Source organism: Eleutherodactylus coqui, chromosome 1 (assembly GCF_035609145.1).
Source record: "Eleutherodactylus coqui strain aEleCoq1 chromosome 1, aEleCoq1.hap1, whole genome shotgun sequence".
Classification (NCBI taxonomy): domain Eukaryota; kingdom Metazoa; phylum Chordata; class Amphibia; order Anura; family Eleutherodactylidae; genus Eleutherodactylus; species Eleutherodactylus coqui.
The window spans coordinates 44367550-44381682 of NC_089837.1; the positions used below are offsets into that span (position 1 = coordinate 44367550).

The following is a 14133-nucleotide window of genomic DNA, read 5'->3' on the forward strand; positions in this document are numbered from 1 at the left end:
CATCCCAGGCGGGGTAAGGCGCACCCCTTCGGCTACTCAGTAGGCCACAGCGTACTGAAATTTTTCCCTGTGCAGCGGTCAGCTGTCCTCATGCCACACGGTTGCTTGAGAGCCACACCACCCTCATGCCCATTTTATAAGTGCGTATTGGATGAGGAGGAACAGGAGACACCCTGAAGAGGGTTGGCAGGGCCTGGCAATGACCCCCTTTGAAATTGTGGGCAATAGCCCACAATGCTGATGAGAATTGCTGATAAATTAACGTATGATCAGAATTCCAACCCATGCCACCTGTCACAAAATTTCATGAGCCACAAACATGGGCATAAAGGGGACTCAGGTGCCAGTAAGTCTGCATTTTTAATGAAGAAAAACCACCCATTTTAAAAAAACACTTTACCAAGATTGCAGGTGAGAACCAGAAAGATTTTTTGAGTGAAAGTGCAGGGTATTGTTTACCAAGAGTATAGGCAAACCCCTGAAATTTTTTTAACATAGACCTTGTACTTGCTTAATGGGATCCAGGTGGTGGTCCACCGACAGGCAAGCTACCACCTGTCCCAGCCCATGCCTCTCCCCGATGGACTTTTTAACCAGTGCCCCAGGGAAAGACAGCATGTACTATGAAGAAGTTAAAGTGGGCAAACCTGGAAATTCATTCTGTCTTAGTGTCCAGCTATCTGACACCGTGCTGGGATACATTTGTGGACTCTGGGCATATGAAGCTGGAAGCAGCATGTTTGCTGAACTCTAGTGGTGAACCTCTTCAAAATTTGGGGCGAGAAGTCCCCACCCTCGTTGTTTGTGACTCAGGGAAGGGACCTGATAACAGTTCCTGTGAGTATGCCGGTTCTGAATCTTTTTCCTGGAGTGACCAGGCTGGGAGGAAGGAGGATCAGCGTGAGGATTCACAGGTCCAGTCCTTTGGCTAGCGTGAGTGGACTGCATGGAAGACTGGGTGGTGGATAAATTACTGGACACGTTATCTGCTATCCACGTCATCACATGATCGCACAGTTGTGGTTTTAATAATGGTGTACCACGCAGACCTGCAAACTGTGAGATGAAGCTATGGAGCGTAGATACGTGGCATTTTACTTCTCCCTCAGCAGCAGGCACTGTTTTACCCTGCCAAGTACCTTGGCCTCTGCCCACACCCTCATTCAGACACCCACATCCTCGACCCTTAGCCCTAGTGTTGATCATGTTGTATAATGCACTGCGTCAAAATGCTACGCTAACTGCGAGGTATTTTGCATATGCTTTAAGCCAAAAATACAGTGTAAATGTGTATAGTCTTGTTATCTAGTGTGGGCGGACACACACACACACACACACACACACACACACACACACACACACACACACACACACACAATGCAGATGCTTTCAGCTAAAAACAAAAAACTAAAAAAAATGAAAAATGAGGCGTTTTGTTAGTTCCTATATAGTCTGTGTACACCAGTAGCAGTATACTGTATAGAACTGGTAACAGTATGCAGTCTACAGCCAGGATGCTTGTGAATGCTTTGTGTGCGCTACTGGTCCCAGGCAGCCAAACTGATGCACAAAAGTGGAGTCGTAGTCCTTAAAAGGACTGTTGGGTTGATTGAAGATGGATCCCTGCCTAAACGCTCCTTCTAACCTACACTAACGCTCTCCCTCATTCACAGCAGCTGTCCCTCAGCTAATCCAGCCTCCGCTTGAGGCGAGCATCAGGTGACCTGCGTTTTTATGATCCTAGGTCACATGATCTGGCCAGCAAGTCACTGCTATAGACGTGCACAGGGTTGGCACGTTATATCAGGAGGTGCCAAAGCCTTCCCTGCATGTTTATTGGCTAAAAAAAAGCAGCTAAACAGGTGGGGAGCAGAGGGTGAAATTTTCTCAAACACTGCGTGGTGCTCGCTCGAGTAACGAGTACTTTTGCATATGCTAATGTGCGAACGAGCATGCTCACTCATCTCTCGTTAAAATGGATTTTAAAAGACTGCGCATTTTCAATTTGTCTACCCTTTGGTATATCTTCTGCTCCTAGGAGTTTTTTCTAAGGTAATGATTGAGCCACTTTGCTTTCTTAGGGGTATGGGAATTAACATCATGCCTTATCTTGACGATCTCCTAGTTGTTTCAAACAGCTTGGACTCTATGGAGTCAACGTAGCACTCTTACTTGTATCCTACTAGAGGGAGAGGTATTCTGTCATGCACAGCCACAGCCTGGGGATCATGGACCTCCAAATCCCCAATGTCAGTCAGTCACAGTTCAAATGAAGTAATGGCAACAGCAAAGGCGTATCGCAGAAGTAAAAAAACCATTTGACCAGAGGTCTTTATCAACCCTCTTGGAGACCTTGCCTTTTAGCATGAAGCAATAAAATTTTTACTTTTGATGCTGCCACTACTTCATTTGGACTCTAGAGTGTCATCTATTGCAGACATTTAAGCCAACCCAACTCAGATAGTTTATCAACCTTGAGAAATCCAACCTAAAACCGGAGATTCTAAAGATTTTTCTTGTAGTTCTACTTGACTCCCCAAAAGGTTATTCTTTTTTGCCTCCAACAAAAAAAGGGAAGATATTATCCTCTGCATTAGGAGATTTAAGAGTAGAGACTCGGGCTCTAAAAGAGAAGGGATGAGGGTACTCTGTCAAATGACCGCCTGTCTGCAGATGGTTCCTTGGATGCAATTTCAAATGGCTCCTTCAGCAGGAAATCCTCTCAATATAGGATAGAATGCAATACTTTAGGAATTTTTTCAATGGTGTTGATAATTTAAACTTTTTGCCTAGAGTGGTGGATGCCATCCCCAAACCTTAAATGGGGATAGGGACTGTTAGACCACTCTTCTATTTCAGTAACCACCAATGCTAGTCTGTCTGGGAGTGCAGGTGGCAGATAGGAAACTTCAGAGTTCCTGGTCTTCTCACGTCCACTCTCAATCCTCAAATGCTAGAGAACTTTGAGCAGCATGGGAAACGTTGATGCAAACAGACCTAGTACATGGAAGATATGTTGTCTGAAAATATATTAACATTACAATGGTGTCTTTATTTGCCACCAGGGTGGCACGAGACATCCCTACCTTCAACACCTATCACAAAGAATATTCTCTTCGTCAGAAGGCAAAATAAAGTCCTTATTGGCCATTCATCTGAAAGGCTCCCAACACATTATAGCAGACTTTCCGAGCCAACCAAAAGTAGACCCAGGGGAATAGTCTCTAAACTCAGAAGTATTCTTTCTGCTGACATCTGTGGGGTCATCCCCAGATAGATCTCTTTGCTTCAAGGACAAACTTGAAGTGCTGCAAGTTCTTCTCCTTAAACCCAGCAGACAATCCCCTGGCACTGGACACACTCACAGGAATGGGACACGGACTTTGCGTATGCTTTCCTCATCTATTACCTTTAATCTCCCAAGCCCTGCCAAAAAAAAATAAATTTCTGAACTGCTGGACCAGGGTTATCTTCATTGACCCAGCACAGCCAAAAAAAAAAAAAAAAAAAAGCCCTGGTTCCTGTTGTCCTCACTAACAGTTCAGTCTCCAATTCCACTGCCTCTCAGACAGGACCTTCTGTCCCAGGACCCAGTGTTCTGCCAGGAGATCCACAGGATAAAGTGGACAATTTGGCTGCTGAGCATCAGAGATTGAAACACCAAGGACTGTCGTCCAAGCTAAATCATTCTTAAGAGCTGAAGGGGGTCTACCTCCACTAGAGATATAGATATAGATATATATAGTTGACTGTTGAGGATCAGATGGTCCAGACCGAAGCAGCCCAGACCTCACAGATTTTACATTTCCTACAAGGAGGGCCTAGATAAGAAACTCAGCCCTAGAACCATGAAGGTACAGGTTACAGCCCTTGGTTCTTTTTATGACACCCCACTAATAGGTGGGTTTGCAGGTTCTTCAGGAAGCAGAGAGACTCAAACCCTTCATTAGAAAATCAGATTAAGATCCCAGGAGGAAACTGGTGTTAGACGGGCTCTACAAACCTTCCTTTAAGCCCATACAATCAGTATTACTAAAAACCCAGACCATCAAAGCAGCCTTTTTGGAAGAAATTACAACCATTGGACAGATTGGTGAGATACAGGCATTATCCTATAGAGAACTGAAGGTGATTGAGTGATATGGTCTCTTGACTATTCTATGGTCATTTTTTTCTCAGGATTTCTGTCAGGATAATAAAAATTTCCAGGACTAGTGCGTACAGGACCTAGACGTCAGACGTACAGTCTCCACCTACTTACAGGTCTCACAGACCTTTAGAAGATCTCTTAACTTATTCCTTTAATTCCAGGGGCAAAATAAGGGGAAAGCGGCTTTGAAAGATTCCATCGCTATATGAATCATATCAATTCAGGAAGCATACAAAGCCAGAGGACTGCCTCCCCCTGAGGCGATAAGAGCTCACTCTGAGGGCTCTCACCTCCTCATGGGCTGAACACAGTGCAAATTTGTTCTGTAGAGGCTTCAGAGCCGCACCGTGGTCTAGTATCCACGCATTTTCTAAGCATTATCGCTTGGATCTCCATTCTGGTAGGGAGCTGGTCTTTGGGCGGAAGGTCCTCCAGGCTGTGTGTGGTCTCCCTTCCCTAATGTTACTGTTATAATCTGGTAATGCCTCCATGTTTGCTGTCAGGATGGAGCAAATGGTAAAACTAGGATTAATTTTACCTTTAATCCCTTTTCTACGAGTCCATCATGACAGCACATAGTTGCCCACCCTAGTAGGTTACTGTATACATGCATGCAACATGTTTTTCAGTAACAATAAAAGCTTGGGCCAGGTATCCGTTGTGATAATTTGAAGTCACAGGAGAATGGTGGTGGGAGGTGGACTTTTGAACACTCCTCTTCCTGCCCCAGCGGGGGTCAGAGGGCAACCTCCATGTGTGCTGTCATGGACTCATGGGAAAGGGATTAAAGATAAGATTCATCCTAGTTTTTCTATTGATGGGCTGGTGTGAGGGCCTGTTATTTAGTAGGATGAGCTGTACTTTCTATGGATACCATTTGGGAGTACATAGGACATTATTCCATATGTAGCTGCACATAGGTTTAGTGTAGTTTCATGGGGCAAATCTGCAAATGGATTGTTTAAACACGGATTCTGTGTTAAGAAGCGACATGCAAGATTTTTTTAAATTTTTTTTAACCTTAACAAAAGTTAAGTCTGCAACATCTAATCTACAGCCTATATTCTGATTCAAATAAATGGAACTTACTTGCATAATTCCAGTCTTTGCCGAAATCTGCCATGTGAACATGGCCTAATATTATGGTCCATTTTTTTCTGAACATGGGCAATTTAATAGCTGATGGGAAAGGGGGAGGGGGGGGGGGGGGTTCAACTCCTGGCCCCTCCACCTCTTGTATGAAGCTGCTGCATCCTCATCATGTTTACCAGACACATATGAAGGGGTAACCCAAAAGAAATAGGGATCATCTTTTGAACACAATCTTCCCCAACTAGTTGCTCAGTTTTTGCCTATTTTGCGATGGCCGATTTATATAACAAGTGAAATCAAGAAGGTCAACAGCGCTCATTAGTTTCTTTGTTTTGAGAGCCATTGTACACGCCGGATTTGTAACAGGACCAAAACAAACAAAAAAAGTTTTATAAAGGTTGTGTCGCAATGTACGGAGAAAACCTCCCGATTTCTGGCAAAGAGGTCAGTGGTTCTTCCATGATGGCAACGCAGCTCCCCATTCAGAGCTGAGGGTTAGGCAATTTTTGACAAAAAGTCGTGACAGCCTAGCCTCACCTTCTGTATTCATCTGATGTCGCTCAGTGCTACTCCTTTTAAAATTATATTTCCTTAGGTTAAAGAGACTTCAAGAGGAAAACATTTTGCTCATGAAGATGTGGAACAATAAAAAGACAAACAAAAAATGCACAAGTACTAATAGACATCAACAATTATATATATATATATATATATATATATATATATAACAGTAAAAGGAAATAAGTATTTGATCTCTTGCTGATCTTGTTAGTTTGCCCACTACCAGTGATCTAAGCAATAGCAGGTAGGTTTATTTTAACAGTGAGATAGAATATATCTGTGCCCAGATAAACAGTGAAGGGAACACAGTACTTGCTGGAGCACCACAGCTGCTTCATTCAGCTGATTGATATCGGATTAGTGGGAATCAATGGCCCATCTTTTTTGTGAATGCCACTTGTGTGCGGCTCCTCATATGTGGCGATGTAGAGAAGCTGAATACACACCACTTACCTCATTCATACACTGGTAGACGATGGCTCTGACCGCCTGTATGTTGGTGGCATCCATGAATATAGTCACCAGCTGTCCTTTGCGGAGCCTCACCTCTCCCTTAAATACCTGCGGATTGTTGTAGCAAGCAGCCAATCTGGCAACAGAAATGATCTGAGGACACAAGGCAGCACTTAGTATAAGGTCATTAGCAGAATGGATAGGGAGGGAGGGAGAAAGGAACAGCCCAGGGAACAGGCACCAGCTGCAGCATTCAGGATAGATTGGAGAGGGAACAGTCAGGTGAGGAATTTACAGTAGCCAAGATAAGACTAGATCAGGGCAACAATAAGCCTTTTTGCTGTTTCTACAGTAAGGAAATAGCAGATTTTGTATAAGTTTCAGTTGCAGGTGACACAAGTGATTGAATAAAGGGAGCGAAGAAAAGATTTGAGTCAAATATAACCCCAAGTGAGTGGGCTGGCTGGGAGTTATGGTAGCTCTACATGCAGAAGCTGATAATAGTTTATGTAGATTAGTAGCTGATGGAAAACACAAGTAGTTTAGTTTTTGAAAGGGTCAATTCTGGTACAAAAGAGGACAAGGTTTGTGTAAGTGGGCTACCCTGTAGGGATGCGTGAAAGAAAAAGTGTACAAGTTGTAATAGCTGGCATGTTTAAAAGGGGCAAGATAAAACAATGTTACAGTGGCATCTAGTGGCCAGTTTATATTACAGCACCTCTGGATTGTTTAACCCTGGACAATTTTCTGACTGGTGCTTTTCAGGTTAGCTGGACATAAAGGGGAGGAACGGGACTTTTGAGCGATCTTTAGGAGAACTGGTGAAGCAGTAAGTTTGAGCAGCTCAGGGAGAGTAAGCATGGGTTCCTCAAGTCTATCCTGCTGTCAGAAGAAAAAAAAAAAAAGGACACCCAAGCTGAGAAGGAGGAGAAGAAACACTCTGGCAGCACTGACCTGTCTTGTTCAAAAACATTGGTATCCTGCTGCAAGGCTCTCACAGAGAGGAAAGAAGCAGTAATGCCATACGTCACTTACAGGAACCTGCAAGCACTACAAAGGATGCCTCTGTTGGCTCAACAGTGACTGAACTGCAAGTGGAAACCGGCTTTCAAGACAGGAGTCCAGTGTGAACACTTAGGAATAGCGAAAAAGCTAAGATGAACTTCCCAGTGGTCGACCATTGTTCTGAGCTTAGAACTGTTCCTGCCTACATCTAACCTGCTATGGACTGGAAGAGTGCTCCCCAAGTACTGAGGGGCATCTGAACTATTGAGAGGCCACATTATTAGTTATTGAGCAGGCTTGGATTTGTTCACCCTGCTAAAGACAAAGGGACTAATCAAGCAGGGCATATACTATCCTTGTTAAACCATGCACTGTTAATCTAGTAGTACTAATGACTTAATAGAGGCCAATGTTTACTCACACCCAAGATGGATTCTATTTGTGAAAAAAATAAAAATAACCCCCCCCCCCCCCAAAAAAAAAAACCCCAAAAAACAAAAAAAACAAACAAAATCACTGGTGTTTTGTAGTAGTGCAGGGCTGATTTCTAAGGAAGAGGTGTATAATTGGGCGTCAGTGTAGAGATGGTACTGAAAACTAAATCTGCTGACTATCAAACAAGGCTGTGTAGATAGAAAAGAGGAGACCCAGGACTGAACCCTGAGGAACCCCAACAGGAAGAGAAAGTGAAGAATTCGAAGCATGAGTGTGGTCTCCAAAAAGGAGATACGGTCAGACACACTTACCTCTAAGATAGCTACCCAGCGAAATATATTATGGTCTCTCGCCTGGGACAGGTAGAGCAGGATATCAGGAATGTGCTGAAGCGCATTAGTCACCAGTTCATTCAAGCACTGCACCGCCGGCACGATGTTCTCAGGCTTGGCCAAGTCTGAAAGGTTTTTGCTGTATTTGCGCCACACCTGATGGCGGCAGAATGAGGACCGTGTTGGGTTTACTGAGAGGTGATCACTATAATCACCCGTAAAACTCATGGGACATCAGTCCATACTCGCCTCTCCAGGCCAGAACGCTCGTCCTTCCAGCTGATCCTCCAGGTAATCTCGGATAATGTTTGCTTTCTGAAACATGAGCCCCATTGAGTTTAGCAGTCTTGGGTCCTCGACAACCGGGGTGTCTTCCAGTTCTGAGGCAGACAACAGCCGAAATACACCAATCACCACTAATTCAGATGCATAGTGACCGTACTGGGAGAGGAAAAAGAAAAAAGGTCAGGGTTAGTCAATTTGCCATTAGCATTTGCTTAACCTGAAGACCTGACATTTCATCCCCCCCCCCCCGCCCCCCACCTTCCTGCTTTTTGAAATTCATATATATTTTTTATATTCCCTATTGACATAGCCGTATGAGGGCTTGTTTTTTGTGAAATGGCTTGTACATAGTTTTCAAATGGTGCAATTTCATGTACCAAATAACGTATTTGAAAACATTTCTGTTGGCATGAAGGGGGAAAATAAAAATTAGTAATTGTGATTTAGGTTTTGCTTTTACAGCATGTAAAGGACAGGGTTCTTTATTTTGCAGGTCAGTATGCTTTTGATACCAAATTTTTTATTTAGGTTTACTGCATTTAGATTTATAACATTTTTAGAACCATATTCTATTCTAACCTCCGTTTCAGTCCGTGGGGCCGAGCGAGGGTGAGCTGTAGTTTTATCAACACACACCTGACCGCCCCATCCACCCCTCACAATTATGGCATTATGCATTTGCCACATTCACTATGCAGGTGAGAATGAAATTGAACATGATTCCAGTTGTGTTTTTTTGCTTTATTTATTTTTTTTATGTCTGTACACCAGGAAAGAGGAGAGTTTAAACTTTTAATATGCCGATTTACATCCAGTAGTAATGCTAAGTGAACTTTGAGGAGTTCGCCTTGGCCGATTCCCTGTATTTCGGCAAACTGTTTGGTTCTGTCCAAATTAGTTAGAACCTAACTAGGACTTCACCAATACCCCCTATAACTGGTGTCTAAAGGCAACAACAGTTCTTTGGTAGAGGAGACAAAAACATGGTTGTATCTTTTATGCACCTAGGTAGCAGAGTGACGTTTCACAATAAGTGAATGAATTATCAAAGTCAATGAATGGTCACTCAGCCCTACATTCTATTTACAGCTACAGAGCTGTTCAGTGGCGTCCCTGTGGCCCCCCCCCCAGTTTGGCTAATATATTTTTTAAACTTTGTTTTATTGAACACTCAATGAATTTTGTATACAAGTACATTCCATATATCATTGTTGATAGTCTGACAAGAAATTCAGTTATAGTACTCATTTGTTTCTTGATGCCATTTACAACTTCTGATATCTGGTGTATGTATCCTGTACACCATAGTTCTAACAATACAACCTTTTTTTAATCTGGATATGATAAACCATGAACCCATCTGCATCAGTATTTCTTTGCTTTCCGTGACTAAAAAGTGGCACTGATGCCAACATAGAGTAGTACAGGCATCTACCCAAAGACGCCAGATGTTTTGAACTTTAGCCAAGCAGCCTGTAGGTTGATAAACAACCTTTTCATATGGTAGCATAGCATTAACCAGACTTACTCGCCATGGATGGAGACTCAGCCATCCACTTCAGGGTGATTGCTTTCTGAGCCAAGAATACCTCCCTTAAGAAGATTTGCATGTGATGAGGCCATTGTTCTTCCTCCATGAAGCCCAAAACTGCCATTTGGGGATCTAGACTGTATGGGGAGGGCAAAAGCACTAATAAAAATGCCATCACATCCGTACAGAAATCCTTGATATGTGGACAGCCCCATAATATAGGCCAGAAGTCAGCATTCAAATGGCGGCCCCTATGACATTTCAATGTCAGAGTTCTGCCCATGTTATGTAGTCGTATGGGTGCAAGATAGGATTGGTGTATTATGTACAACTGTATTAACCTGTTCATTGCTGGGGATACCCACCAATTGGGCTCCAGTATGTCTTGCTAGTAGGTTTTAACCAATTTTGGCCGACTGCAGGTGTGTATATAATATGGAAATCAGTCCTTTAGGGCCTTGATTTAAAAATTACTATGGTGGGGTATTTAGAGGTTTGAATAGCAGCTGTAGGGAATTGGGCATTAGCAACATGTCACAATTGAAAGTACCTAAATAGTTGCAGGTGGGATGTTTGCAGTTTGTCACGTAGTTGGGTCTAGGAAAGGAATATATTGGTGCTGTAAATCTCTCCTAGTGTTATCCGCAGCCCACCCAGTACTGGGGGTCTGGTACTGAATCCATGGCAGGGAGAGTAGGGTTATTTTATAGTGGCAGTTTTACTATTGTGTCTTTAAATGTTGCATAGATAGGGCTATTTTCTGTAGTGGAAGTATGTCTCGAGCCTTAGTATGCTCTGTTCCTTCCAGATAGCCCATTAGATTTTTCTCAGTCACTGTTTCAGCTACAAAGTGATCTGTAATGGGGAGCTCTTCATTCAGAAACCACGGTCTTAGATTCCGCAGCTGTCCTACCAGGTAATAAAGTTAGAGATCTGAGTTTGCTTCTGCATGAGGAAGTGAGTGTTCTCAGTTACGGAGTACCATAACGTCCGCATACGGTCCAACACTCACCCCCCCACTTGACACCTGTGACAATAGGAGTGTCTCTTAATCGTATAGCCACAGCTTTGATGGACAGTGAGAACCGAGCAGAAGACAGTGGGCATCTCTGTCTGGTCTCCCTTGGGAGAGAGAACGTTTCACAAGGGATACTGTTTACTTGGACATTGGTATTTGGAGATTTATAGAGGAGTTTGTTCCACTTACGGAACTGTGGGCCAAATCCAAAATCAGTGAAGGCAGGCCTCAAGAAAAAATAAAAAATTTCCACTCGAAAGTCAAAAGGTCTTTGTTGTCTAATGAAGCCAGAGCCCATGGCATATGATGCTTCCTACTGATTGGGATGGTAATCTTTACTATGCATGTTAGTTGTGGATTTGCCAGGCATACAGCCCGTTTGGTCAGGATAACCTGATTGAGCCTAGTTGCTAGAGTTTGAGTTAGTATCTTGTAATCCACATTTGCTAGGGAGCTGCAAGCCAAGGAGGTCTTTGTCTTGTTTTAGTAGCCCAATGGTAGTGGCCTCATAAAATGAGGAGGGTAAAGAATCCTTTTCCAAGGCATTGCATAGTAGGGGAAGAGTTCCGTGCATTTTTTGTAAATTTCTACCAGGAGACCATCCACTCCCAGGTATTTATAGCAAGATCATGAATTCCATGACGCACCTCCTCCAGTGTACATGGGGCAGTTTGGCTAATTTCTTATGGGGTATTTTGAATAATAAAAAAAAAAGTTAGTAGTTAACTCTGTATGGTAATCTAGTCAAAACTTGGTGTCTGTAATGTGATTGTGTGTGGACAGTGTGTTTATTATGGAAAGGGGCAAATGAGCTTACAGTTTGTGGAATATTTTACCCAAATGTCAGGAATTACATTTTCTAGTGAGGTTCAGGAGACCAAAAAAAAAAAAATTTAAAAAACCTGATACACATCAGTACTGGGATATTTAATGATAATGCAGTTTCTACTACTCCATGTTTTACAGCAATAAATGTATCAGATTCTTTAAGATAGCCATCCTCCACCAAAAGATGAGGAGGCGTTGTATGTTAGGGAATCATCATCTCTACAAAGATTCCAGCTTCACAGCATAGAAGTTCTGTATAAACTGGCTTGGTAAGAGTACCCTTGCGGGTGTTTAAAAGTGTGCTGCTGACATCCATCTACATACTTGTTAAGAGTACAAAGGAGAAAACAGAAAGGACACCATTGTAGGCATTTCCTATAGGCCGCCTGGACATGCAGAAGTGGTTCATCCATTTCTTCTGCATTAGATGGCCAAGCTCTCAAAAAAAGCACAACATAGTGATGTGAGCTGACGAGGTTCTCCATTTTGTTGTTCAGCTGTGTAATTCTAAGCTGGAGGAGTGTGATAGAAACTGTACTCATGAAGTTGGTTTGTGTTTTAGTCTTTTGAACCTACTTGGGGCAGCACCCCAACCCCCCTCCCCCGCCATAAACAAAGTGTAAAATTTATTTTCTTCCCTAGACACCACTTAAAGTAGACCAGATGAACTTGAAAGACCTGGACAGAAGATTCAAGTCTGTTGCTAATTGTGCCTTGTGGCCAAAGCTCTCCTGAACATGTCTTAATATAATTCCCCTCGCCTCCTAGCTAAAGTATTACATCATGAACACTCCTAAAATTCACAAACAACTCCATAACCCACCAGGCAGACCCATTCTATCTGGTATAAAGTCATCAGCAACTAATTTGTCACATTACAGCGACATTTTACAGAGATATGTTTCGCGCCTCACATCTTACCTAAAATATTGATGAGTGATGGGGTATCCTTTATCAGAGGTAGAATGGCAGCCCGCATACAGGTGGGCCAACTTTGATAGTTTTCTACTCCAATATCCTTCACAAGTTTGGGATAAATACCGTCTCCTTGGTTTTAGATTTATATCAGATTGCCAGATTCATGTCATCATAACTGAACAATTTCCCATTAAAAGAAAATAAAGTTGTTGGAGTGATTAGAGGGATGGCTATATGTGGGAGACTAAGAATAAATCTACTCCAATCACAAATGGCATGAAAACATTAAAATTCTATAAGTATATAGAAGACCTACTATTTATATAGGATAGTTTGGATAAAGACCTTATAGCTTTAACACATTTTTAAACTAAAACAATTTTAACTCCTCCTTTTCAGGAAATCTCCTGTAGAAGCATTGAACTTTTAGTGATTATTTTCCTATTATCATGATCTAGAATAAGATCTAAAACCTTCTTTAAATCCATCGACACTAATAGTCTTAGTTTCAGGAGTGCCCACCACAAAAATGGAAAAAAAAAAAAAAAAAAAAAAATCTCATATGGCCAATGCAAGAGGATGCATCGAAATTGTACCAATAAAAGTGGCTTTATAGAACAAAGCCACATTATAACACAAAGACTTAGACAAAAAGAATATCCACACAGCCTCATTACTGCAGCACGGAAGAACTTAAACAGGATAACCTTAGTTTAGTTACCAACTACAATCATTCACACAACCTTATTAGAGAAATACTCAAACATTGGCCTATCTGATCACAAGATCACCTGACACCTGTAGCAACCCTCTCCCCTCACACCTCACACCTCCTCTGGTCCCTCTCCCACCTCACCACTGTAGTCAACCACTTTCCAACCTCTGGCATCTTCCCTTCCTTATTCAAACATGCCATCATATCCCCATTGCTCAAATCTCCCCTTCAGTTCCAAACTATTAGAACGCCTGGTTTACTACCACCTTATAAGTTCTCAGAAAGCTCTTCCGCCCTCAACACTTGTCAGAATAATTTCTGTTGAGTGTAAAGTGACCTGAAGACTAAATCGAGGGGGTAACTACTCCCTACTGATCCTCCTTGACATGGAGCGTTTGACATGGCTGACCACAAACTCCTCCTCAGTATACTTTGCCCCTGCTCTTTCCCGGTTCTCCTCCTTGCTAAAGAAGCTGTCAGATAGTATCTCCTTTTCTGGCTGCACCTCCTTGTATTCCAATCATGTGTACCCTTCCACCAAGTTTCCGTGATGCCTATGACATCCTATTTCTCTTCCTGTATTATTAGCTCCAATTCTCCTTGTTTGTTTCCCATGCTCTGTGCATATGTGTAAAAACATTTTAGTTTGTGATCAGTGTCTTTTGTTCCCCTACTTTCCTTCAGAATTTTTTGTCTTCGTTCTTTCTACTTCTAATAGTGATGTTCTCAGGTGTATTAGTTAGCTGTAGATTTTTTACCTGGCCTTTCACTTCCCTTACATATTGTTCAAGTTTAAAGCTCTCCTAATGT

General features: G+C 42.5%; 1 protein-coding gene across 3 annotated transcripts in view; it reads right to left on the bottom strand.

The window, feature by feature from the left end:
• LOC136620342 (squalene synthase-like) overlaps positions 1-14133 on the bottom strand; it is a 194461-nt gene that overhangs the window by 155304 nt on the left and 25024 nt on the right. For all 3 annotated transcript variants that reach the window (XM_066595056.1, XM_066595081.1, XM_066595073.1), the window contains 3 exons: positions 8278-8469; positions 8008-8184; positions 6257-6409 (listed from right to left, as the gene is read on the bottom strand). In XM_066595056.1, coding sequence (XP_066451153.1) covers positions 6257-6409; positions 8008-8184; positions 8278-8469 — 522 coding nt within the window. The remainder of the gene's footprint in view (positions 1-6256; positions 6410-8007; positions 8185-8277; positions 8470-14133) is intronic.